The following is a 27616-nucleotide window of genomic DNA, read 5'->3' as shown; positions in this document are numbered from 1 at the left end:
AATTTAGGAATAGAGAAACATATATTACATGTCGATATACTGTTAAAATATATTATTATCTTGAAAAATATGTGATATATATATATATATATATATATATATATATATATATATATATATATATATATATATATCCTCCTTCAAATATTGGACTACAGGAGTGACGACATTAATGGGTTAGCATTGAATCTATATTTTCCCTACTTAATACTTAGAAATCAAGACAAATCCTTGTTTCCCCAAAAAGTGTGTCACACCTGTGTAGAAAAAAGGAAAAAAGAATCAAATGCCCTTTGTTATCCCTATGGTATGGCGAGAACCCGAGAATCATGGAAACGACTGCTATTTTTTTATGATTAAGACCAGTGGATACAGTTCTAAATATAAAAAGAGCATTGTTTACTGCAGCATTCCATACAGCAATACAACCTGTGCTCCATGGGTCAGATTTACCGATTCCATATCCACCTGGCATTTTTATTGATTTACATGTTAAATCTGAGAGTGAGGGCAATTTATCTAAGGATACATTTACTCCAGAAAGACGCAATGAAGCACAACTGTTTACCTAAGCAGAATTTAATGATTTGGTTGAAGATTTAAGCCTTTCGAAATACGAATCTGAAGTTCTTGGTTCAAAATTGAAATAAGAAAAACCTTTGACCCAGGTATATTTTTTTCATGGTATTGCTATCGAGACTTACTACCTTTCTTTGAAGAAAAAAATTGGTTGTAATATAACTGATCTATTGAAATATTTGAGTGGAGACGGAGAACAGCATTCTGTTAAATTGCCAAGAGACAAATACTAGTACTCGTATATGCAAATGTTCAGATTAATAAACGCAATATTAAACAAATGTCAACAATTACTTTATCTCAATATAAATAAAAACAACTGACCCCGATGTTACAATAGATTACAATCGAATTGGACTTTTTACTTTTTCAATAAAACTTACAATCTCAATCTACATAAGTATATTTTTTATAGTGAGTTTAAATAGAATCTTTATAATAAACACATCATGATTCATCTTTTTATTTACAAGAATACAGAATGTTTTTCATCAAATAACTTACAATTTATAATACATATTAAATTTTTTCAATACCAAATAACTGGAACAATGGCATTAAAAATGTCATTCCTGACCTACCTTTCGTTAAAGTACGTGTTCCGGGAGGACACAAAAATGCTCTTATAATCATCCTTTAAGACTGCTTGTCACCTCCTTCAAGTCCACGACACGTCTTTCTTTTATCACTTTCTTATACCAAGAGGCCGACTTCTTGGGTTTTCTCTTCCTGTCAGGGTCGGAGAAATCTACACTATACAAGCCGAATTTTTCACTAAAATTATTCAATATATATTTCAGTTTAACTGAATAGTAAACAAACTCAAACTAGTAATAAAATTCCGAATAATACTCTCATATTATATTCACGTGTTCAAAAGCTCAAGTTTTGTGTGAATATATAATAATATATATAATACTTATTATTGAGTTATCATTGATTCAAATATTTAACAGTAAACGAATTGATTTATTTGGAAATTTGTTATTACCTATATCCTGCCGTCCATTCAAAACTATCCATGAAACTCCATACCGTATATCCTTTAATATTAACTTCATCTTCATGTATGGACTCTAATATGGCTTTCAAATATTTCTGGAATACAATCAAAATCGTACATGAACGATTCACTAAAGAACAAGTTTAGGAAAGCAAAGTTTTACTAAACGAAAATAACTTTTCGAGTGCAAACGAGAGCAGCTAACATATAACTCAAAAGCTGTATAACTTCTCCTACAATGTTTATTTGTCGCATTTTATGTTAGTAAGTAAATAATAGACATAAAAGTATTGTGAAGTTTTGAACTATTAAAAAATATTGCCACATATGCGTATTTGTGGGGGAATAAGTATATTTATATGATTGTATTTGAAAATTTATTATAAATTATATGCAACCACTATGTGAGACAAGAAAATTATTTAACAAGAATTTGCTTGTCTCCCCCAAAAATCAAGAATTTGTATCGGTGATATTTATGTCAAAATGTCGTATAGGTAGATAAGGTTGTTCCTAAAGCTACAAAGGAAACATGACTATAATTAATTTAATTCTCAGTACTCTTATACTTTGAGTAAATTTCTTCAGAACTTTCAGATTGAGAATCGTTGAACGCTCAGGTCGATTGTAGATGTGATGAAGGACGTATTGAAGTCAGCAAAGATAGTGAGGATTATGAATAACTAATTACGACCTTTGCGTGACAGTCACTCTTAGCAAGATGAGAGAATGTGCTGATTAAATGCACTTAAAAAGATTTCTAGGCCTCAATATACATCTTCAAAATATTTCGAGATAATATGTCCATTTGCTTCGATGGAAAGCTGTGAAAAAATGTTGATAAATTTGACAACCTTTAAAGAGACTCAAGGCTCAGTTCTAAAGGCGAACGTATGGAGCGTTAACTACGTTGAGATTCTTGCTTCGAATTTCTAGACCAGTATGATTGAAATGAGAAGGTAGTGTTTGTGATTATTGCGTGCCTGCGGAGTTGGTAGAGTCCAAATTCCTATCACGAACTGTCCAAAAAAAATCGTTTAGCACATAACAGAAATGTATGCTAGAATCCAGCCTATTGTGAAGACAATGGTCGTGAGGCGCTATGCTAGATAGTGACTAATATTCTGTTTTCTACATCTGCAGGACGGTAAAGAACACGGCGGTAATGATTAACAAATGGAGTTGGATTTCTACCAATATAAGAGCTCGAACAGTGGTAAAGAGTGAGTACAATTAACTGAAACCACTAATTAGCATCGGGAAACAATAGATGAAGAGAAAACCAATGTTGACATGAGCTATTGGTTGACCAAGTTTCAGAAAGTGAAACGGTTACTACATATCTAGAGAACATAGAGAAGGTTAACAAGGTGAACATGTATATATTGCCATTTAGAGTTTAAGGACATGAGTCACATCTTATATGTCTAAAATTTGATCACCTTAGAAGAAAAAATCCGGAAAGGTTGTGAGAATTTACATCACTAATTTCTCAAACAAAAGAAGATGAATCGTCGATAGATAGAGATGAAAAATAGAGACATAATTAGAAGGAAATAAGAAAACAGGGTCGATGTAGTTGCTGAGATACTAACACAATGTCAGTTCATGAAGGTATTACATGTATCTATGAAAAAAATGCAATACTCAAGACTTTGATCTAGAAAGTACTCAGCACTTAAAATTTACTGTAAGTGATTTAAGTTTTTCCATAATATAAGCACAAGATACTTTCTGTATAAAATATAATCACTACTACGTACAGGTTGTTATGATATTAGTTTATATCTTTTTATCGTCGGTTTCCTGCTATCTTTATATACTAATTCCAGACTACAGAAGAATTACTTTGGTAATTAGGATCTACAATTATGAAGAGCTTCCATAAGGATAGGACGATGGGCAGAAAGGAAACTGCAGAAGGATTTGTTTGGTGATTAGGATCTACAAGGCCTCTCCATTCTTAGTGACAGTCGTAGTAACACTTATTGAGTTAACTTCTCTATTCACCTCTATCACTTTACAAGATAGAAGTGAAAGTACTGGTGCTTTGGAACTATCACTATTCATTTATGACTGAAAAATTATGTTATTATTAAGAACTGTACGTTCTAGTGATTTACTATTAAACTTTAGAATATTTTCATACTATGCTGTTTTACAAATTTGAATATAAGTTCAACTGTCTTTGAGATCAAGATGATTTCCTCCTTTATTTAACCATGCTAGTAAAACAGAGCACATTCATTTCGAAGAATTTTGTGTATTGAAAGTTTTGTCTTTAGAAAGTAATCACTTTGTGCTAGGTACTTGGGTATTCCAGTTTCTAGGGAAACTATTTATTATCTACTTTTCTAAAGTGTTCACTTTATTTCATGTACTAGACTATTCCATCGTGTCAAATTCTTGCAATAAATTTTGATGGGATAACATATCATTAAGTAGCGATAATTCACTTCATCAAACAAAATAGCTATATTAAGTATGCAATTATGTTGTATTATCTGTAAGCCCACAACGGTATCTGCTAATAGATACTGTGAAGCTATCAAATCCAAGGATCAAGTACAAATCAATTCATAAAATGTTCTCTATAAATATGAGGAATAAAATTTGAAGCAGCGCGTAATGTTGCTAGTCCATATATCCTGTAGTTTATCTGTAAATTCTGTATCATCTTCCAATAAATCTATCGATGGTACACTGTAACTGTCTTTTCGTATTCTTTCACTTCGGCCCGTTCGGCTTAAGAGTTTTCCTACACTTCTTTTTATCTAGGTACTCAGCAAAGGCTTATTCTGATATCACGAATCAAGGGAGTGCTTCGCGATAGCTCAGTACCATTTTTTGTGAACATTCATGGTTCTATTATATTTGGGAGTTGAAGATCCATGCAGAGTAAGTTTTATGTATGGAACGTCTCAAATATCTCGGAAGTGGATTGTACGATTTTTATAAATTTTTGTGCGCATCTTGTGATACCGCCGGTATTATATTGGTACATACATTGTTGTCAGATCTCTACTTTTTCCGGAAAAATATTTTGTGTTTCTAAAGATCCCTAAGAAATATTTTTCATGCAATATTCTCTATAAGTAAATGCCATAATTTCGGAGTAATATCCACATTTACAGTATCTATACCAAAGCTACAATAAATATTATACATTTAGATGGCTACGATTGAGTAAACTTTATTAATTTCAATGGTCTTTTATAATTTATGTGCTAATCCAAATCTCGAAACAAGGTCTAGTGTGACTAAGTTAGTAACGAATAACAAAGTTCATTATTTTTTTCGGAAAAAGTGAAGATATGACAACATTTAGTAGATACCACCATAATACTGTGGTATCACAAAACCCTTGCATATAAAAATCGTACAAGCCGTTTCCAAGAAAATTGAGGCGTCCCATACCTAAAAATCACTCTGTATAATAACAAATTCATCAACAGAAATGAAATCATATACACGTTAAACTATATAAATAAATACGGTATTACGTATCTTAATTTTCATTTCTGCATAATAACAATATTCAACTATAATTTACACTAATGCACAAACAAACAAACGCTTTTATGAAATATTATAGACTTACTTGGAGATATTGTATTCTCTTAACATCATTTATCTCTCCCGTGTCAGGGAAACCATTTTCGGTAATGAAAATTTCTGGATCATCATATTTGTCCTTGACCCACTTCAATACCTTTCTAGCTCCTTCGGGCACAACCTAATAAACAAGCCATTAATATTACATTTCAACTCATATTTTGGAACTGGATCGTGTCGACACCTTTTAATGTGTTAAACTATCCGTTTCCACTTCATATGAATAAAATTTTGAGAAAAACAAATGGAATACATTTATGAAAAAATAGGAGTAGCTTTGATCAAAATAAAATGAAAGTCGAATTACTCGTATTCAAATTTATTTGGAAAGTATTATTATAGTTTATTTGTTTTCTTAAGAGATAGTTACTTCCAGTGAATATTTAATCTTCAGAATTTGTAGAAGTTCACGGTAATGAGAGAGCAGTGAATGTGATCCTTCTAGCAACCACAATCGATTAATAATTATTGCCGTAATAAAATGAATAAGTTTTCATTAATTGCGTTATGTAAAAAAACGATTTGTTGACGATATTAAATAGTAAATTTTCGAATAAATACTATCAAATGATACACGAACTGGTACAAGGATTCTATGGAAGTACCTTCGACAAATATTTTCTAACAAATACGTAAAACTGATAAAATCATAAATATTACGTAGTGATACATTTTTACAGACTGCTCTTCGGTGCTAGGATGATTTAGATATGCCGTAAGAACAAGGAGGTGAATTTACTCGTCAGAAAGAGCAAATTATTTTACTGACTCAAGAAACTTTAGACTTTTCATGTCTATAGGTTAATGCACATCTTTCAGGGGTAATTAACTCCAAAAAGTTTCTACGGAAATTTGATACTCCAAGACCTAAGTCAAATTATGCCACTAAATGTCTAACAGGACGCACTTGATGAGACTAATTCAGCAGAAAATGGCTAGTTCATGGTAGGAAAAGACTCGAGCTTAGCTTACAATCAAATTCAACGCGATAAATACTTTGGATAAGAAACTTATAAGAACAAGACCTCTCAGTTCATTAAATCACTCTAACTAGATGCCAAACTGTATATAATCCATTGATGAGAGCGGTTCTTTCGGAGTCTTGTCTAGCGGTACATTGTCCATTTTCTCTGATCATATTTATTTGGGATTTATTATTTTTTTCCTACACAGATAACCTTCAATAACTTAAAATAATTTTTTTTAAATCTTTTATTTCCTCACGTTTCTACCGTAAAACATTTATTCTGCCCATTTCAATAAACGGTTTAGGTACCTTGAAGAAGTAGGCTAACACCTTGGAGCACAATAGTTCCAGAAAAATACCTTTCTTTGAGTGGATCTTGTTTTTTTCAAACAGAACAATGAGAAGCAAAGTATTGTACAATATATATTTTGGATATAAGTGAAGAGTGGTTGAAAAGCCCAAACAATTCACCAAACAATTTACAATCCTCAAGCTTCTGTTTACTGTAGGTACCCAACAGCTAGTCATTCATTCTGATAACCATCAAGTCATCGATCGATTAAAGAATTAAGGGTTTATTAGAACCCTTCACATTTCCATTCAATTCATTAGAAATTTTTTTATTGACACAGCTTCTCTACTTGCCATTATTATATCCTCTATCATTCCAACGGTTTCCTTCCACTGCATACCAATTTGATGAATTAGTTAACCTCTCTAAACAATTATGATAATCATTCAATTCTCACATTACAATTCTCATCAGTTACACATTTTTTATAACTTCAACCGTTAAGGAACATTCACATTCAAAAATATCACAAACTATGTTCATGTACTTTGTATATGACATTTTTGGTATATTATATGAGGTGATGTCTTATAGGTACTTATTGTTTGAAGTGGTTATAAATATTTTTGTTGACATCACTTAAGATTTTGTTTTTTTTTCTTTCTTCTTGAAATTTCAGCCTACGAAAATATGTTTAATTGACTGTGTACCATGAGTAAATCGAATATACACTACGGGTCAAAACGTTTTGCTCCCCCTATAGTTTGCGTGATACATAACATATAAAAAAATAATTTTGATATTTACATCTGAAAAAACATATATTAATAAGAATACAGTAGTAATAAAACTACAGTCTGTGATTTGTTGATTTTTGAATCATAGATGTAACCCCCTCCAGCTTATATTTTTTTGCTGCACAATTTTGGTATTATATGTTTCGACAAATAATTGTTGTAAACTTGATTAAATCCATTTTACAGGATATAGAAGTGCTAGAAGGACACTGCTTTGTGATTTCCCTTTCCTATCCAATTTATCCCACAACTCAGTCGGGTTGACGTTGGGCGACTGTGGCGGCCAAATCATTACATTCAGTACATTCTTCCTTTCCAATCCTTGAAAATACCCTTTGCACAGCTTCGAGGAATGCTTGGGATCGTTGTCATACTGGAAGATAAATTTTTTGCCGATCAGTCGCTGGTCGGAACGCACTATATTTAATATTTGTATAGCCTCTCTTCAAAATCTTCTAGTTTTTACCAGGTCTCCAGTTGTCTTTCTTCCACATTCCATCACTCAGCCTTCGCCATGTTTCACCACAAACACTTTTCTCTTAAACCAAAAATCCTCAAATTTTGACTCGTCACTTCATAAAACTCTCTCCCACTCAAGAGTCCAGTTTATATGTTCTTTAGCCCACTGCAACTTCTTAATTTCATTTTGACATCTTAAAAAAAGTTTCTTCTCTACAACCCTTCTGAAAAGGCAAGCTCCCCTCCTTCTTTTCACCGTAGAAATACTCATAATCAGATCCCTAGATTTATTGATCTGAACTGCTATCCCTGGGCTCGTGAGCCTTTGATAATCAACACAATACTTATATTTTCAGCGGTTGGGGTTTTTCGAGGCTGGATGTTTTCTATCGCCAAAGCTCCTGGTGGATGCATATTTCTCACGTTGTAGTAAATGGTACATCAAGGTATTTTTCATTCGGCAGCAATTGTACTAGACTACGAAGACAATAGTTCCTTAATTTAAGTCGTATTAAAACTTACAAGTCTGTACTGAGTATATTGTGATCTGACTTTTGGTATTATGAGAAAGGGTTAAAGAGGTATGAGGACTGATGAGTTGTATCGATGGTCTTTTGAAGATCCAATTGGGTTAGATACAACTTCGTACATACGCAATAGGTTTGTCGTTATAGACTTTCCAAGGATGTTGTAGCTAACTATGTAGTGTTTCTAGTATCTTATCTAGAAGTGGGGGTGCACAATTCATCTATTATTCCACTTGCAACTTCATTCCAAAAACCAATTTCTATTTTGATATATAAAGCTTGCTAATCATTTTGAGCTTTCACACCGGTCTTTGCAACTCCTGGGTTTGCATTAGTAACATAAAGTGGATTCTCAAATAACTGAATATATACTAATGTCGTTCGATAAACTAGATACCACGTAAAGGAATAAATACTTACTCTCAACCAATCAGAATTGGTTTTAGTCCATTCCGGATCTTGATAGAACGTAACATTTGCATCTTTATTTAAGGAAGTGATGTTATTTCCAGTATAACCTTGCTTGACCAAATAAGTAGTATATATATTCAAACCAGCAAAATCGTATGTGCCTTGTATGTAATCTGCTTCTTGAGGCAGTAAACTGGGCATCCTAGATTGAAGGTAACCTTCACTTTTACTTACATTGTCTACCCGCTCTGATACAATTTTTGGATAGTTTCCATCAGTATGGAAAATAGGGTTCATCAAAGATCCAATCTAAGAGATATATACTGTTACTAATATATCGCAAACTTACGAGAAAGTGAATAGTTACCTTGAATTCACGAGCTGTCTCAGCGGCTGCAATATCTTCGGGAGAGAAACTTCCAGGTTCGTACCATGTTGAATTGATAGCGATACCAACTTTTCCTAGAAATTTTCTCCATTTAAAGTTTCTCTGTAAGTTTTTTTAACATTTGTACAAAATTATTTAAAATATGAATCAAATATTTTCAGATTATCCGTTCAGAAATACATATTTTTGAATATTTCCCATACTTCACAGATTCACTAGATGAAAAAATTTATTTACTCTACTATATCTCTTCAACAACTTAATAAACGACCTAATTTCTTCGAAAACTGGAAATTTATGTTATTTGATATTGTGACGAGACACACTTGACTTCGCTGGTCATAATAAAAGGGAAACTGTAGAAGTAATGGTGGCTCCATCTATTTGGTAGGAAATTAATTATTATTCTAGATGTTTCTGGAAGAAGTTGTTAGCTGCAACTAGACACGGGATGTTCAAGCATCATAGACACTTACAGTAGAGAGTAGTTTAATGTTACAGATATGCGGCTGTAGAAAAATAACATATGAAGGAAATTTCTTAATTTAATATATAATGAAGTTTCAAGAAATGATACAATATTTTTTATTTTCACACTTATATTAGTAGTATTTCAACTACAGCTGATTTAGAAACTGAACCGATTTACAGTTCATACAGATAATATAGCAAAAACCAAAATATAAAACAAATACCTTTTTGAATAGTCCGAAATTCATCATCATACAAGTGGTAAGCTTTCGCATGTGCTAAAAGCATAACATGTTGACATAGATAATTGGCAATGCCGGGTTGATTCAAATATGGAGGATAATTATCGTCTCCGTATCCTTTTTGGGAAGTATCCATCGTTATCCAAAGTTTCACTCTATCTCCAAAGTAGCTGAATAAGATTCTGGCATAATCTTCAAAGTAGTAAGCCATATATGGGTTAGTCCATCCTCCAAGTTGTTGAAGAGTCATTGGTAGATCATTGTAATACATTGTTACCATAGGTTGAATATCTATAATATCAGTTTAAGATTTTAAACTCGATCTTGTTCAATCATACGAAGAAAGTCCTTAAGATGTACTAGGATTAAATATAAACAATCCTATATAAATTCGTTATAAATGAAAAAGAAAAAAGATAACATGGGTCGATAGAATGGAATACTCAATGAGGGGCAATCGTTAAAATGTGTCTAGTGGACTGACGTAGTTTAGAATAGATTCAATTTTTAATTAAAAAAAAAAAACTAAAATATAATGGTCCACAAAAATATTAATGTTTAATGTTTTTCACTCATTCCACTTTTTGTGATACTAATTAATTTACATGATTATAAATTGAAAAATCTATTTACGACATTTTTGATCCCATTTTTCCAGGCAATATATACTTCTAAAATACTGGACCTAACAAGCAATAAGAGAGGCAAACTGAGCAAATGAATCTTTCTCGTACTACACAATAGTATTTGCTTTGCATCGAACTGTCGAACTATTTACTTTTCAAAATTAATTTAGGATAATATTAGGAGTATTTCTTGGTAATTAAATTCATTTCTCCATGAAATTGTTACCGCGGTTTTGTTTTTATTCAAATATCAGAAGGCAACCTTTGGCATTTAGTGTTTCCAATATGCGAACCAATTAACCGACGAACTTTTCTAGAAGTAACTTTCAAGCGAGAAACCAACATTCCAAAAAAGCCACACGATGTTTCTATTTTATTAATTTTCCATGCTTCAGATGTGGTGATGCTTTCAATAACGCATGCGAGGTGAAAATATGAATTATATCTAAAAGTAAAGTACCTTCATTTTTTATTTTTATAATATCAAAAATTAATTATCAACGAAATTCTATCCGAAGAAACTAATGCCTCAATTACAATCAATCCATTTGTTGAAAAAAATTCAAGATTCCCCGCTCTTGTCTATTTTGAAATTATTTTGACAGTACTTTGTTGCTTTTCTATAAAATTTCTAATGACTCAAAGTAGTTTTTTTCTGTTTTTACATGTTTTGTTCCTGTGAAAAAATTTCTCAACCTCTCGTATTTAACGATACATTATATGATCCTCTTAGAATCATGAATAATTTATAATCTCCAGGAAAAAAATGATATTTGATAAATAAATAAACAATTTTATTATGAAAGTTATCATAAATTATTCATCAAAATAATTTTATCTCTTCATTTACTTGCACTTTTGACAAATTTGATATTTTCAATGAAACAGGATTTTTTAGATAAAAACCACTCCATGTGGACTACAACTGTTTTCTATTCACAAATCGAACTAATGCATAGATAACATTCAAAATGAAATAGCATCACAAGTTACAGAACTATGTGTTCACGAACTTAAAAAATAATAGATGATGAAATGGAACTGAATAGAGCAACAATACATTTGTGAAACAAATACCCTCGAAACCCAAATAATATAACTTACCATGCTCAATTAATTCGTTGATCAGATCATTATAATATCTCAAACCATCCCCATTAATATTGTTGGCGTACCCGCTTGGTAGTATTCTGGACCAAGAAATCGAAAATCTGTAAAAGTGAACTCCTAATTCTTTAAGAAGCTTCACATCAGTTCTCCATTTACGAAAAGAATCGCATGCTATATTTCCATTACTACCGTTATAAAATTTCTTATGATCAGTTTTAGTATAGTGATCGTATATATTTTCACCTTTACCTGAAACCATGTTATAGATTAATATAATGCGTTCATGCCTTTAAGAAGCTTTCGGAAATTAATTATTCCAAGTTATTCCTAATATTTCAAAGATGTATAATATATTGAAATGTATTCATACCTCATATTATTTTCAAATGAACGTTCTTTTGAACGAGAGAAAGAAGTGTATGGGGTATCTGCTATATTTCAATAATTTTGAATCGAAATTCTTGTATATGTATTGTATTCACACTAACATTATTCTTTTTATGAGAATATGAGATCATAGTTCGTGTTTATTAAAAAAGGCAAGTGAAGTATCTAATATACAGGAAGGGGATAGGGTTTATTGAGATGTTAGTCTAATTGCTAAACAGTGCGGGGCTATTACCTAGATCTTTAGTTGATTAGCATTATCCCTTTTCATACCCTATCATAGTCATCTAATAATAATATAACCCAGTTGCTGGAGACCACTGGCACATTTAGAAGCAAATAGGCTGAAATTTTCCTATTTCAAAGTAGGCTAATTGATATAAGAAAAACTTCAGAGGTCGATAGACTTTTCAAAGTAAAAAAAATTTCCCATTATTTCAGTTTGAATATAGAAGAAAATAAAAAACACTACGTTGTAGGGTAAGTTTTTCTCGTTAAAAAGGTCTCTTACACTTTTTTGTAAAAGCTATAGTTTTCTCCGAGAAAATTCTAAAAAGTATTAATGCATCCCGCGCACAAGAGACGTACTGGCTACGTAAAATACGAATCCCGCATAGAAGCATAGTATGTAAATTGAATGGAATGTTGAAACCATGGATTTTGAAACTGGAAATCTTTTCGATTTTATCGGAAAAGTTTTTGAAATTTTTTTCTATTTTCAATTGTTTGCTTAAAAAGACAGAAATATTCATTTCTACGAAAGTAATTTTATGAATTATTCAATAAAAATTGATAAGCTTGATTGTCTTAGAAAAACGATTTGATAGATTTACGAGTTTTTTCCGAGAAAACTATAACTTTTACAAAAAAAGTGTGAAAACCTTTTATTATCGAGCAAAATTTACCCTAACACTTGGTACTTTTTATTGTCTTGTATTTTTATCACAGATTGGAATAATGGAAAATTTTGAAAATGATTTTTGAATTTTTTTGAGTTTGAGAAATCGACAGACCTCTAGGATTTTTCCTAAATCAATAAGTATAGTTTGGAGTACATATATATAACAACCTTTTTGCTTATATTTTTTTTTCTTTTGGTGAAAAATTGCTTCCATCGACTGGGCTAATACGAATCTTACCATTCTCTTTATATCCTCCCTCAATTTGATAAGCACTAGATGCAATCCCAAACAAGAAATCTTCGGTAAATTTATATTTACCAATGCCATCAGCTCTGTAAAAATTCAAATATTAAGAAAGTTTTGTCAATAACTTCCTCGAAAAACTTTTTTTAATCTATGAAAATATATTTAATCAGAAAAATACCATTTTTCCCTGAAATTTTAAGGGATATATTAGTTTCTATTGAGAGTATTATAATATTTATAATATGGATACCAAATATCTCTGCTTCAATTAGTCGCAATTTAAAAAGAGCTTCTATGAAATGAAGCACGTCTTCCATCGTTATTGATATATATATATATATATATATATAGTAGTATAAATAAGAAATAGAAAATTTAAGAAATTTATATATATATATATATATATATATATATATATATATATATATATATATATATTTCTTAGACCTTTTGATATGTTTATGTTTCAAAAATGTTCTTGATGTTAGGTCTCTTCTGTTTCAAAATTGGTTTTTTTGGTATAATTTTTTAAAAGAAAGATAAATATTGATGTTTTGACTAATTTTAAATCTTTATAAAAATATAATCTTTTTAATAGATCTATTTTGTATAATCTAATAAAACGTGATTTATGGATTAATATAAATACGCAAATTTTCAGTGTATATGATTATAACTGATGTGTGGTCTGACGATAGCTCTAGGGAGCATTCAACAGTGCATCTCTTGTTTAACTATATGTACCAAATGCGACTTTGTCTTTAGTTCAGATCTCAAGCCGAGGGGTGTTAAACTGCTATGATGAGACGTAATAACGTCGAAGCTAGTCAGTAGTTACATCCACTTCTTGCAATTGCGAGCCATTGGGGATGTTAATATCGACAAAAGGGTATATGTTTTTCCTTTTGAAGAATGGCGAAATACATTTTCGAAATATTGATTTTCGAAATTATTTCAGAAGTGAATAGTAGAAATCATTTATTTTGATACATTTTGTACATATCAAATACCATCGAAATATACAGGGTGAATCATTAAGAATGTCCAATCTCTGGACTGTAGATTCTAGACCTCAAAATATGATGATTCTGTTCAACATGCCTTATGCAAATATTGCTAGTTTCCGAGATACGGGTTGTTTAAAGTTTAAATTTTGATTTTCGCAATAATTTTTCATGTTTTCACAATTTCTCTTTGAAAATTGGCAGTTTTATAATTTTTGGCATGAGGAATCATAATTTGCACTCTAATTTAATATTGCTAATAGAAGGCGCTAGTTACACTTGTTTGTGTTAATTAAATCAAAGTAAACTTTTTTTGGGCTAAACTTACAACTAAAATATTAAAAAGCGTTAAATTCTACAAAAGAAAGTTACTCTTCTTTGATTCGTGTAATTCAATCGGTTATCGAGTTATTTGTTCAATAAATTTTAATTTTTTCATAAAAAAATTTATTATTCCTTAAATATGTAACAATAACAAATTTGTAAACAAAAATGAAAAACTTCAAAGCAAATGCTCAAAATGTAAATGTAAATATACTTCGGATTAACTACTATCCAAGTACCTGGATAGTAGCTCAAATAACTATGACAACTTATAGACCTATTAGCTTGCATATTGTTCAAGGTATATACATAAAAAGACTAAATAGCATTATAAAAGAAACAAAAGTTATACCACAACACAAATCGCACATTAGGATAGATACATCGACTAATCAACGAAATAAATAATGATTTTGAAGCTAAAAAATATTGCGGCAGCCTTCCTGGACATCTGACAAGCCTTCGACAAAGTAAGGCACGAAAGATTATATTACAAACTGAAAAAATATCTACCTTATACTCACTACGAATTACTAAAATAATACCTTACCAATAGATCTTTGCCTGTAAAATACAATAACACACTCTATCCAACCTCATCTGGAATTCATCACGGAATTGTATTTAATTGTATTGTATTTAATCTACACAGGTTACCTACCAGTACATGGTAGTTGGTACATGTAGTTGAACATTTCCTAGAGAACGCTAAGTGGCGCCATCCTCACTTCCAGCATTGATCAAGTAGAAATCTAGCGTAGTCGCCGATAATACTAAGCTAGACTTCTATCAAGTATTACTAGAGTAAATTCTTGTTGAGGCTTAGACTATGGAGTGTAGAGAAGGAGGAACATCTCTGGGTTAAAAAATGTGAGCTGATTTTTGATGGGAAAATAGGTGGCGCTAATTATAGAGGGTATTCGTTTGAATTTTACGCGCTGATTTGAAAATAACTGTATAGTAATGCTTTAAATAATGCACCGTGATAATGAAATAAGTAGTATTAAAATAATGAAACGATTAACAAAACAGAATCTCGTTAAATTAACTTTATTATTTAGCTATTTATTTGGTTTAGATAATACATATATTCTAATATGAAAAAAAAGTAGAATCATGTAACAATAATGAAATAGTATGAAAAAACATTTTGGTTGATTAAAATAAAATATTGAATTTTATCCGTAACTAATATAATAATTATAGCGATATAATTAGATCAATAAAAATAATAGAATAATAAAAAAAAATATTTCGGTTCATAAAAATAAAATATTGAACTTCATTAGCAACTAATATAATAGTTATAGTCATATAAAAATATCAATAAGAATAATAAAATAATTGAAAATAAAACATTTTGGTTCCTAGAAATAAAATATTGAACTTTATCCGCAACAAATATAATAATTATAGTTTTGTTAAAATATCATTGGTAATTAGCTTATGCAAGCAGGTACAGAAATATATCAAGTTCTTAATAAAAAATAAAAATCTAATAAGATATTGAGGATTGCACAGCTTTTCACATGAATATAATCAAACGTCAGTCACAACTTTGATAATTTCTTATACAGTAAGTGTTTAACTTCAGATCTCAATCCCATAGTACAATCAGCGCCACGTATTATCCCTACAGAATTCAGACCATATTTTAAACGTACCGTCCATAATAGATGTTCCTCCTTCTCTACACTCCATAGCTTAGACATAGAAAAACAGTTCCTTATTGTACTAGTTAACCAAGAATCAATTGGTATGTATTTGAATGCGAGGCAAAAATAGCAAACATTACTGATGGAAAAGGAATATAGAAATAAATGGTTGACTGTTCCTTTGGTATTACCCTATGGTAGGGTAACATAGAGTAAATCAAATAACGATATCGACTCTGAATGAGACAGATCTATTTGTTTGCCAGGATTCTTTGAAGAAGTTTGAAAACAGAAGAGCCGAATCATTCTTTATCATGCCGTTGCAAGTTCTCGCATCTTTGCTCAAACAATTGAATTTTTAAATAGCAAGAGGTTCAAGTTGATCATCTATCCACCATATTGAACTGTTTCAATACTTCTTTTTGTTACTTCAAAAAAACCTTGAAAATCTATTCAAACGGATGGAATATTTTAAAAAACAATAGTGTTGATCGTAACAAATTATTCTTTCATTATTTATGTTTGTAAATCCGCTAAATTTTTTTGTTCAATTATTGTTTTTGGAATAAATTAATTTAAAGTCTAGTTTAAAAGATAATGTAAAAGTGTATTTTGGACTGTGATAAGGTCAGAAGTCGAGTTGATAAAAAAACTGAGAGAATCAAGAATACGTTTAGAAGTATAGTTCGCTAAATATTTCGAATTCTTAGGTTTGAGTAGTATTTCCGTCTCCGATCGAAGCATGTGACACTTGACTTTCTCTGATAGATTGTTAAAGTTACCCAATCTATGGTCTGTACAATGTGAAACAGTAATAGTTATTTACAATGCTGGAAAAGTTTCATGAGCAAAATGAAATCACTTTTAACACAAATGTCATACAATATTTTTTGTGTAACTGCCCGATTTTGATAATTGATTAGGCGAATTTGTATTGACAATAAAGCTAAAAGTTCATTTTCAAATTCAAATAGTCCCAACACTGTATTAACAGCTAATATGAACACCACCACATAAACTATTGGCTGTCATTAAATGTGTCACTTTTGATGGTAGTTGTACAGAAAATAGTAAAACTAACTTCCTCAACCTTTTTCCTTCATTTATTATATACCATTATAATATTATAAAGAGCAAGCCAACCTTAATTATTAATTTCGCACTATATTTTAATCCATTTGATAAACTTCCTATTTCAAGTCTATCTCTACATTGATCTTTACTCTTTATGAATGCTCAAATATTCAAAATCGTCAAACTCATGAAATCTTGCTTCCCTATTTTTACTTTACCTACTTTCCTTGAGTAAAAACTATTTACTTAGTGCATCAACTTTCTTGTCTTCCTTTTTCTTTTTGGTTCCTGCAATCATCCCCTTTTGAATACACTTTCACACACACTTCTGCGTTGAAATAAGCAATTTTAATATTTTTTTACTCAATAATCAGTATTGTACAATATTATATTCACATTATAAAATTGTACATCTCTTCATATAACTATCTGGTTTCCAAGAAATTGCACATCAGACCCAACAGTATCCTTTTACAAAGTATTTGCTTGCAAGGAAAACGTAGCCAGTTTGATACGAAGTTTTTAAGCATTTTCGATGATAGGTTTAAGCTAAAACTTTTCACACTACACTTCTACTACCTAAAAATTCAATATCCATTCCATTCAATGACGACAAACATTTTGAATATAATGAGCCAGCCATATGTACATTGCTCGGTTTGTTAAATTCTAATCTTACAAAACCATTAAACTTCGTTTTGCAAACAAAAACATCAAAATCAAAAAGTATGAAAGAAAAAATCAAATGATTGAAAGTGTGAAATCTTTTGTGATTAAATTTAAAAAGAATAAGTATTTCATTTTTAAAAACAAATTGCATTGTTTTTATTTTTTTACGTAATAAATAAGGAAATGAGATTTTGTAAGTTGAATCAATTAGTAGACGGAGTACTACAACGGAAAAATGAACGAGTTGGCCAAATCTTTAGACAAGAGCAAAAAGTGTAAAAACCATGCTTTTATAGAGTCTAAAAGGGGCGAATATACTTTTTCAATTTCCAGAAATCTTCAATATATTGTGTTTTCTTAATATAATTGCAAATATAAAACTTTATATATCTGTACATGAAAATTGTAGTTTATTTCGTCTATTTTAAATGTCTTTTTCGCTATAGTTCCAACTATAATATACAATTCCTAATAACGTGATCAATTTTTTAATTCGTTTTATTTTTATAAATGCGATCTACTTAGCAAAATATCTCATTCATAAAATGGCACTACCATAACAATTGTCAAATTACCTTGCTCTGAATAATAAACACAAGACACATGCTGTTCCCAATAATATCTTCATAATTTTCCTATATGTATACATTTACAAGAGCATAATGTTATCACTTCAACTTCTTATCACTAACTAACAAATCTCTTACAAAATAATGTAATTAATATTACCAATAACATTATCGCAACATGAAAATGAAATATCACTTTCATAATATATTATTCAGCCAAAAATATACAATTAATTTGCTAGAATGATGATGCTCCAAAATCTGGAAACGACGATGCAAAGATAGATATTTTGCCCCCCTCAAGTTGATAGAACAGAAATGGCATTGCAACAAAATGTTAGTCATCCGTTTGTATTGAAGGAAAACTGCACCCATACTAATTTCAACTTGTTCACGATCTCCCACGATATGATCGGGACAGACGTTTGGAATTTTGTGGAATCATTAGGAGACATGGTGATGTGAATCCCAATTTTTTATAGTGTATTATTTTCAGACGAGGCAACTCTCCAAGTTGTACAGTAAATCGACACAATAGTCCCCACTTGATTCAAACAAAACAAAACCAGCCCAACGCCACAAAAAAATCTAATATTTGGATAGGAATCGTCAGGAGAAGATTCATTGGCCATAGAAAATCGGTTTTTCTGACCAGTGTCAAAGAAGTACCCAAAATTTTGTATGCCACTATCATCCAGTTTATTTTATATCTGTTGTATGCTGTTTCTCACTTTTTTGCCACGTTTTCATTTCTTTAGTTAAGTTTGGAGTATGATTGGAGGCGTCGTGTGGTCGAAGTGCGCATGTCATTCGACGAATGTTTTGCTTTTAACGTTAGCATTAGAAAGTTGACCAAGAAATGTAGGTTTTTTCGAACCGCGCTGAAGGAGTACCCAACATCGAAACGAAATTGCAACCAATACTTATGATACAACTACCAATTCTTCTTGTCCTCTTACGCGTGAACACTACGCGTTTTCTATGGAAAAAAGAATTTATATCTGTTTATCACTTTTTGCCACGTTCTCATTTATTTAGGTAAGGTTAGTTAAGGTTCTAGCCTTCGTCTAATATTCAGTCAACGTTGGAAGGTGAATGTTGGCGCAAGCACTGGACGCATAGTGTAGTTGCAGCACTGCATCCAGCCTTCCTCACAGTATTCAGCCATACGTTGGAAGGTGAATGTTGGCGCAAATGTTGTACGCATCGTGTAGTACCGGCTTAATTAGTTATATGATTACTCTGAAATATATCACGTACAAGTGTTTTTGTAAATTGTTTATCCTAGCTTAAGATTTGTTAACTATGAATATGGACTTTGAGTCAGCATATTGAAACGTAAAAATTGGGTGACACAGACGGGACTAAAAAGTAGAGCTCTACACTTCAAGTAAATATAATCAATCTAGTCAAAGTGAAATAACTAGTAACTTCATATGTATTTTATATCTAAGGCATCAAAGTTTTTATATCTATTTCTATCTATAGAGAGGCTTATTGTATTAGTAAATTTAAGATTCGAATAACCAACAAGAATTTCACACATACAAATTGACACTGATCATATTTCAAGTGAAAACTGCTGAACTCTTCTCAGGAGTTTATTTAATGAAATTATCAAATGGTGAAAATATTTCAAAAGCAAATTCGCCTGTACTATACATACAAACGATTACTATATTATGTGTTCCCTGTACTCAACTCAATTATCCAACGAACTCTCATCTGTTACAGGTCCAAAGGTCAACCACAACCGATTATTGGAATTTCGTGCCACCATTCAGGAATCCAATCAAGTGGGTCAGGAATTCCAGGTGAGGTCGGCGACGCTGTGGCTGAAGGCGGACGTGCAACATCGCTACGGAACTACATCGACGAACATGTGTCGTACAACCGATTTGTTCGTCTTTAAAGTCATATCGAGGACGTTGCCTGAATCTATCACCCTTAGTTCGAGAGTAAGTGTTTTTTATTCAATACTCCATTGATAAAATACTATTGGGGAAGTTAACATTTATATTAATCTATCGAATACTTGTAAATATTATTTAATACTGATAAAATGGGAAAAGTTCATTAAAACATGATATGGGTGAAAAGAATAGAAGGTCGTAAAATTACAGAATGTTCTAAAAAACTTTTGTTACTGTTTTTCTCTATAATTTTGAATCAACTTGTCTTGTGAAGTGACATCCGATACAAAGGGTACCAATTGAAAGAATCTACTAGGTTGTTCCAAGCATAACTCAATAAAGGACAGATTTTCCATTCAAAATTTTCAATTAATTCATTTATATTCCATAGATAGTGAAATTCAATAATTTTTTCGAAATAATTTCTCTAATAACAATACTTTCAAAACATGATTGTGGATATTGCATAATTTGTTATCAAAAAATTTTGTCTTGAATTATAATACAGTCATTTTGTGCTGGAAAAGTTTCGAAAATTAGTGCATTAAAAGATTTGGAAGTGATCTATTCGAATTTTTACTTTGCCATCTTGTATCTTTGAATTGGAAAAATGGCGTGCCAGTTTTTTCACAATAACTGCTTTCCAATTCAATTTACGATGAAAATAGTTATTTAATAAATTAAACTATATATAGAGAAAACTTTCTACAATGTATGTATCGATTGACAGAGCTCAAATAACAGAACATACCACCATATAAGGTGCCAAAGTGAAAATTCGAAAAGAACACACTGAAATCTACAAATCAACAATTTTCGAAGTTTCCAGATACAACTACCAAATGACTGGACTATAAATAGAATTAGAATTAAAAGCCTCGTATTTTATGATGCCCTCTCTAGAATAGTTATTTTCCTAACGTACGAAAAGTGATACTTTCTCGCATGCGACTGCAGTTGTCCCAAACGACGCGGAGCGGAGTTCGGGCAAGCGGTCAAGTGCGGAAAGACACTTTACGCATTAGTTAGGAACATTATTTTCTTTCACTTCCACTTCCAAGACGTTTTGAACAACTTTGACGTTTTAATAACAATTACACGCCTGGGTTGTTTTGTGACACTCCTTTGAAGAATGTACAAGGTTATATAAAAAATATCTTTATTATTTTATATTTTAAAAAAATTGAAAATGCTACAAAAAGCTAGAAAAGGTTTAAATTTTATTTGATGGTCTACTTCGTAAATATTTATTTACCTGTAGTAACAAGGTCAAAATTTGCATAATTTTACTTTACCGCACTAGTGCTTAGTAGTACTACACTAGTAGTGTAGATTTTTTCTATGTAAATCATGTAAATCATTTCTGTGTTAAACGAATTCCTATGTCCGAGATTCGCAATCAACATCAAGATAGTACATCAATATAGGAATACTACTAGATACTAGGAATAATACTATAACCAAATTCCTAAATTTTAACGTGATATTAAGTAGAATATTCACAAGTCACTATATAATTATGTGTAAGAAATTTTTTTTTCCAGGATTTCGATCGCCTTACGTCAGACCCCATTTCTATAGCCTTAGAGGAGTCGCACACTGGCTGGCAGAAAGTCGACCTCACAGAAATTGTTCGTGAATGGTTAGCTAAGTCCAAAGATCAAAAATTAAAACTTTTTGTTGACTGTAGCTGTTGTTCAAATTGGCACATCCATCTTTTTAACAATAAAAACGAGAAAAATCGAAAAACGAACATCAATAGGCCGTTTCTAGTTATACATACCGATCCCAGTACAGCGAAAAGAGTTAGACGAAGAGCAATAGATTGTGCCGAAGATTCTGGCAACACTTGTTGCAAACAACGATTTTATGTTAGTTTTAGAGCATTAGGTTGGGACGACTGGGTAATAGCACCTCAAGGGTAAGTTGATACTTATAAATTAATGGACATGAAATTAGTGTTTTTATTTTTCGTAAAATTATCCTCAACTGATTATCACTAAGAACTAACAATTTTTGTATGTGACTGAAACTGAAAGAAACTTTTCTCCTTGCGGTCCTTCGTTGGAAGTGTTCTTCATCTTAAAGTTTTTTGTAAACAAAGTATCTTCTATTCTTTCGATGATTGAGCTGGAATGTGTATAACAAAAATGAATCTTTCCTCCCATTCTCCCGATTATATTTCTGATTCTCTTCATCTGTCAACGTCATTTGCTACACACTTCGATATTATACAACTTATTCTCATTTTAAATGCCCTATTCACTAATGCATATTCAATATGGGCAATCCGATTCCTCATCTCATCGTTCTTTTTAGAATATTAAGCTATATATTCACCGTAGTTTTATCAGACGGAGGCGACTTAAAGGAATACGTACTATGCGATATTCCTGCAGGTGAGAAGGGCCACACATACTACCAATTGTAATGACACTAAAATTATTATTTGTTGGCTAAAAATAACTGCACCAAAATAACACCCACTATTAATAGTTACCATTGTAATTATGTTAAATTATTTTCTATTCTTCGTAGTTTAATTGAGGGAATCCGCAATCTCTTGACACAATTTTGAATTGAACTTTAAGGTACTGTAACACCATAAATTCTTTTCAATCCCAAAGCATTAATTTAAACTGGATGTACTTTTTTCTTAATGCTTCATATTGAGCCTTTTACATTTGACAATTGTTATATATCAAATGTTTAAAATCGATTTTAATTTAAATAAATCTTGATTCATTTCACTGACATATTAAAAGATGTTTGAAAATTGATTGAAACAAAAATACTTTAACGAAAATTTGATACATGAGCTGCACAACATTCTTTCTCCTTGCTGTTCACTAATGAAGTTATGTTTACTGAAGATGCATAGAATTACTCATTAAACCAAAGAATTATTGACACTTTTTTTGAGATAAATAATAATAAACCAGTTTTTTATTTATGATTTATGTTATAATAAATAGGCTGTATAGAATTGTCAAAAAATACAGGGTGCTAAATCCGGTCCTGGCCAGTTAGATGAGCACTCACTTCATTATAACTGAACGAACAATGTTCAACACGATAAATGGAGATAAATTTTTCATGGAGTAATTTCGCAAAAAGTTTACAAAATTTGCTCAAGCGATATAAACAAACTGTGCAAGAAATTTACAGTGAAGTGCATTAATTATACTTAAGATTGTGATTTTCCTAATGTTAGTAAAAATATTCGTATTTGCTACGTTGCTACGACAAATATCTAAAATGAAATATGAGATGAAAATGCAAGAGAAAACTAGAATCGTAAATTCAAATTAATTGTAATATTTAGATACTTTGCTATTAACTTTATTATTAAGTGAATTCGTTCGCTAAAGCTTCACCAATAGCTGACTTTATAAATTCAATTCAAATACAAAAAATAAAGCTTTATTTCCCATGTCAACTATTGATACAAAGTGCTCTTTTATCACTGCTGATTTCAACGACTCACTCATTTCTTCTGTATGGGGCGGAGGTCCTGTCAGACGCTCCGAGAATAAACAATTACTGCGAAGCGATGACGATGGTACAGAGACAAGGTGCACTTAGAATGGCCAGCTCCTACCGGACTGTCTCTGGACAGACTGTCCTAGTGGTGGCGGGTATGATCCTCGTAGACCTCGTGGCTTTTTAGGGTAAGATGATATGCAGAAGCAACTCAGATATAACACGATAAGATGCGGCAACCATCGAATGCACTAGAACAATATGGTAACAGTGGTGGACAGAAGAAAAATCGGGTGAATGGACGCGACTGTGGACCGAAAGAATGTTCGCAGTTATTAACCTCTATATTACCAGCTACTGACGGGGCATGACCACTTCCGACGATATCTCCAAAAAATGATGAAAGTACAACTGAATGTACGTATTGTGAACACGACTCAGATAATGCCGCCGAACACACGTTCTTCGTGTGTAACCACTAGAGGGGTTCGAGAGAGGAAGTTGATAAAACTGTTGGCAGTATAAACACTGATAAAGGTGATGCTGCATAAAGAAGAATGGTGGCAACTGGTTGCTAGCTACATAGACAAATTGTCAGTGTCAATATCATATTTCATCATTACGACAATGTGCTCAGCAATACTCAATTTTGCGGTGCGACCATATTTTTGCCACAATTACTAGAGCCAATTTCATAAATCGTGTTTTGCAGGTGTAGTGGTAGTGAAAAATTAGCTTGTAAATGAGTAACTGAGACGACCGATTCAATCTCTCGGAGTCGAACTCACTTGTGTTCAAACTGCAAGTTCTTTTATTTATTTCTTTCAAATTTAACACCGTTTATTTTTCGGTCAGCGCCTCGTTCCGGTATAAACAGCTGTTATCTCTCAACCTTACCGTTGTCAACAGGTTTTATCACTAAATTATCTACATCCGATTTTATGTCACATTTCTTATTTTACGTTAAATTCACAGTTTCTATTTATGGACATTTTATTTTGTTGTTTATTAATTTTTATTACACTCCTTATTTTACGAGCTGAATGTAGAAGAAAGATAAATACGCGTTCTCCAATTTAAGGCTCACATCTCTGGAATAAGGATACAAATATATGCATAATACATTATTTGCATAAGTGGTTTCCATACTATTACTATAGCGGACCTAATAGAAAATTCAATAAAATTTTTAATTGTTCCAGGTACTATGCAAATTACTGTCGTGGTGACTGTGGACATCATCGTACCCCAGACACGTACGTCACGTACCATACGCACGTCATTGAGGAAGTGCGCAAAACGCAGCATCTTTCAGGTATGACACCATGTTGCGCTCCCTTGAAATTTTCCAGCATGAGTTTAATATATTACGGACCGGACTCGACCATCATCAAAAGAGACTTACCTAAGATGGTAGTGGACGAATGCGGTTGTCCGTAAATAAATTAATCAAGTGAACTTGGTTTTTGAGTTTCATTTACTGAGGAGCGATTCCAGAAAAGTATTGCTCTTAGAAAAATAGTGACAGTTGAAGTATTAAATCATATGTTATTAGTTTGTACGTAACATTTGATATTTTGGCAAAGTGTAAAAATAACAAATTTCAGACGGGTATTTTTTATATTCAATATTCCTTTATAGATATCATAGGTATCAAATTTAAGATCATGATATGCCCCATAATTCCACTAATGGAAATGTTTGTGGTTGTTCAAAAAGCTGCATATATTGAAATAGTATATTCACAACAAAGTCAACTCGACTTTAGTAAAGTCGACTATTATAGTTTTTTTTTTGTAGGAAAAAAAGTGAAAACTATTAGAATTGACTGTAACTAGAGAAAGTATACTACTGAGTTAGTGTAAGTTGACTTTTTGTAGGAAAACATTCTACTACCTAGGTTTAGGAACTATTTGTTAAAAAATGATAAGAACTTCAATAAACAGTAGAATAAAAAAAATAAAATATTTGATAGAAACAGTAAAAAAATTAAAATATGTGATAAACAAAATTCAGAGACGAATTACAACATGAATCCGGACCAATATCCATAGGTTTCAATGCAAATTGCGGTATAATTATTAAATTGGATTCTGACTAAGTATTTATTAAGTTTGTGGATAAATTAATTGATTTCTTTTCCAGAGATGATTCACTACCTAAGATACAGCCTATTTTAGTGTTTTGGTTTTGATTTAATTGAATCGGACAGCCTACAAAGAATTTATTAAATAGGTTGGCTCCAATTAATAAGTCCACATTTTGAGTCACGGAAAATTGTTCATTAGCCAAATTTATAGTGGACGAGAGCTCGATCAAAGATTTATTGAAGGTAATGGAAGGTGTTGTTCGTGGTTTGATTTGGTTTAAAACTATGCAACTAAGATTAGTCGTGAAATCTGTGACACGAGATTTAATAGTTAAGTTAACCTTTTCGGAAACATGACTTTCGGTTAGATTAACGCCAGTAATAATTGTACTATTGATTTGCTTCCCCTTTAAGCTGAGTTTTGTTGTTTGTTTTTGAACCTTGATCTAATAAAGCACAAGTGTAAAAGTTACCAAAGCCGTCCATTATTTTGCAGTAGATAGGATAACTTGATTTGGATAAGAGACATGTAAAGTAGCAGCAGTATATGATGTTTGCTGTTACATTCCTCACAAAACGAATTTGATTTACATTGATCTGTGGTGTAGCTGGATCTTAAACAATTACTACACAATTTTTGAGTTTCTAGCTGTTTCAATCTTTCTGTTACCGCTAATTGTGAAAATTCGTTACACTGAAAACTGCTGCGTGATTTTTTACAGAATACGCAATTATTTTTTGTAATTAAATTTGTGGAAAATCTATAATGATTATTGTTGTTGCGGTTGTTAGTTCTTTTGGGTTGATGGTAAGTTTAATTTGAAGCTTTGAGATTAGCGGGTTTTGAATTTTGTATGATGATGATGTAATATTTGATAAAGTTATTCAATGAATTAAATTAAGGTAAATTCTTTTGAAGAGTAAATTGCAACTCTTTTTTGTAGCTTAGTTGATTTTGTTCTGTAATAATGGATGAATCTACTGGTAGATTTAATATACTCGGTGCAGCTGAATTATTATTAATCATATCCAATAATTGACGTAATTCAATGTACGTGGATTAACTTACGGGTTGAATGTTTAAATGTGTTTGATCGTGTTGGTTCACTATCAATCGTTTATTCTTAAAATGTTTTTTCAACAAACTGATAGCATTTTCTTGGTTATCATTCGAAATGGTTAATGATTCTATGGCGCGTGCTGCTTCGTCCTTAAAACAATGGAATAATGGAATTTGCGTGTTTGACGGATTTATATCACCATATATTAAGGCCTTAAATGAATCATAGAAAGAGAACCAATCGCTCTAATTACTAGAAAAGATAAGTAGTAGCAAAGGTTATAAGAATGTGCTGCTTTCTAGTTCAGTACCATTTATGTTCATATTTACAACGATTGAATTTTGACTAGAGGCTTATCCTGCGATTAGTTCGAGAGAGAATCGACTTTATGTTTGAAACTATTGTATAATATTGATTTTCAACCTCTTGTCTCTATAAATTAGCTTCTTCTTCCAAAGCAATGGCTTCCTCTTGTTTTTGTGTAGGTGTAAACATCAACCATTAACTATCAGTTTGTACCGAATTATAAGTTTTAAGGTATCAAACTCGCGATTCTAACGAAAAGGTTTCATCGCCGTCACCTTGTTGTTAATAGAGTTGTTCTCACTGATGTTTCTGATATGTTTAACTTTCACTTATAAGTAGATTCAATCCGGCTAGAAACGGACCAAATGTTGTTTGTATTCAAAGGACCGATAGGTACAAAATGATAAGGTCTGTTAGTTTTTACTCTTTATTACGAATATTTCTAAC

At 31.5% G+C, this 27616-nt stretch overlaps 2 protein-coding genes across 2 annotated transcripts in view; one reads left to right on the top strand and one right to left on the bottom strand.

Annotated features, from left to right (window-relative positions):
• LOC130895337 (inhibin beta chain) overlaps positions 1 to 25325 on the top strand; it is a 112133-nt gene extending 86808 nt beyond the window's left edge. The window contains exons 2-4 of the mRNA XM_057802571.1: positions 20052 to 20275; positions 21775 to 22151; positions 24916 to 25325. Coding sequence (XP_057658554.1) covers positions 20052 to 20275; positions 21775 to 22151; positions 24916 to 25153 — 839 coding nt within the window. The 3' untranslated portion in view covers positions 25154 to 25325. The remainder of the gene's footprint in view (positions 1 to 20051; positions 20276 to 21774; positions 22152 to 24915) is intronic.
• On the bottom strand, positions 1027 to 18444 carry LOC130895336 (myrosinase 1-like). The gene is made up of 9 exons (XM_057802570.1): positions 18324 to 18444; positions 13014 to 13108; positions 11482 to 11736; positions 9734 to 10042; positions 9018 to 9112; positions 8660 to 8959; positions 5184 to 5318; positions 1571 to 1677; positions 1027 to 1353 (listed from the first exon to the last, which is right to left on the bottom strand). Exons 1-9 carry the CDS (start codon positions 18395 to 18397, stop codon positions 1209 to 1211), a joined length of 1515 nt encoding a protein of 504 aa, XP_057658553.1. The 5' UTR covers positions 18398 to 18444; the 3' UTR covers positions 1027 to 1208.
• Positions 25326 to 27616: the final 2291 nt, after the last annotated feature.

This window comes from Diorhabda carinulata, chromosome 6 (genome assembly GCF_026250575.1).
Source record: "Diorhabda carinulata isolate Delta chromosome 6, icDioCari1.1, whole genome shotgun sequence".
Taxonomy (NCBI): domain Eukaryota; kingdom Metazoa; phylum Arthropoda; class Insecta; order Coleoptera; family Chrysomelidae; genus Diorhabda; species Diorhabda carinulata.
The sequence above is the reverse complement of the archived record's forward strand: the minus strand, read 5'-3'. Positions and strand labels throughout refer to the sequence as shown.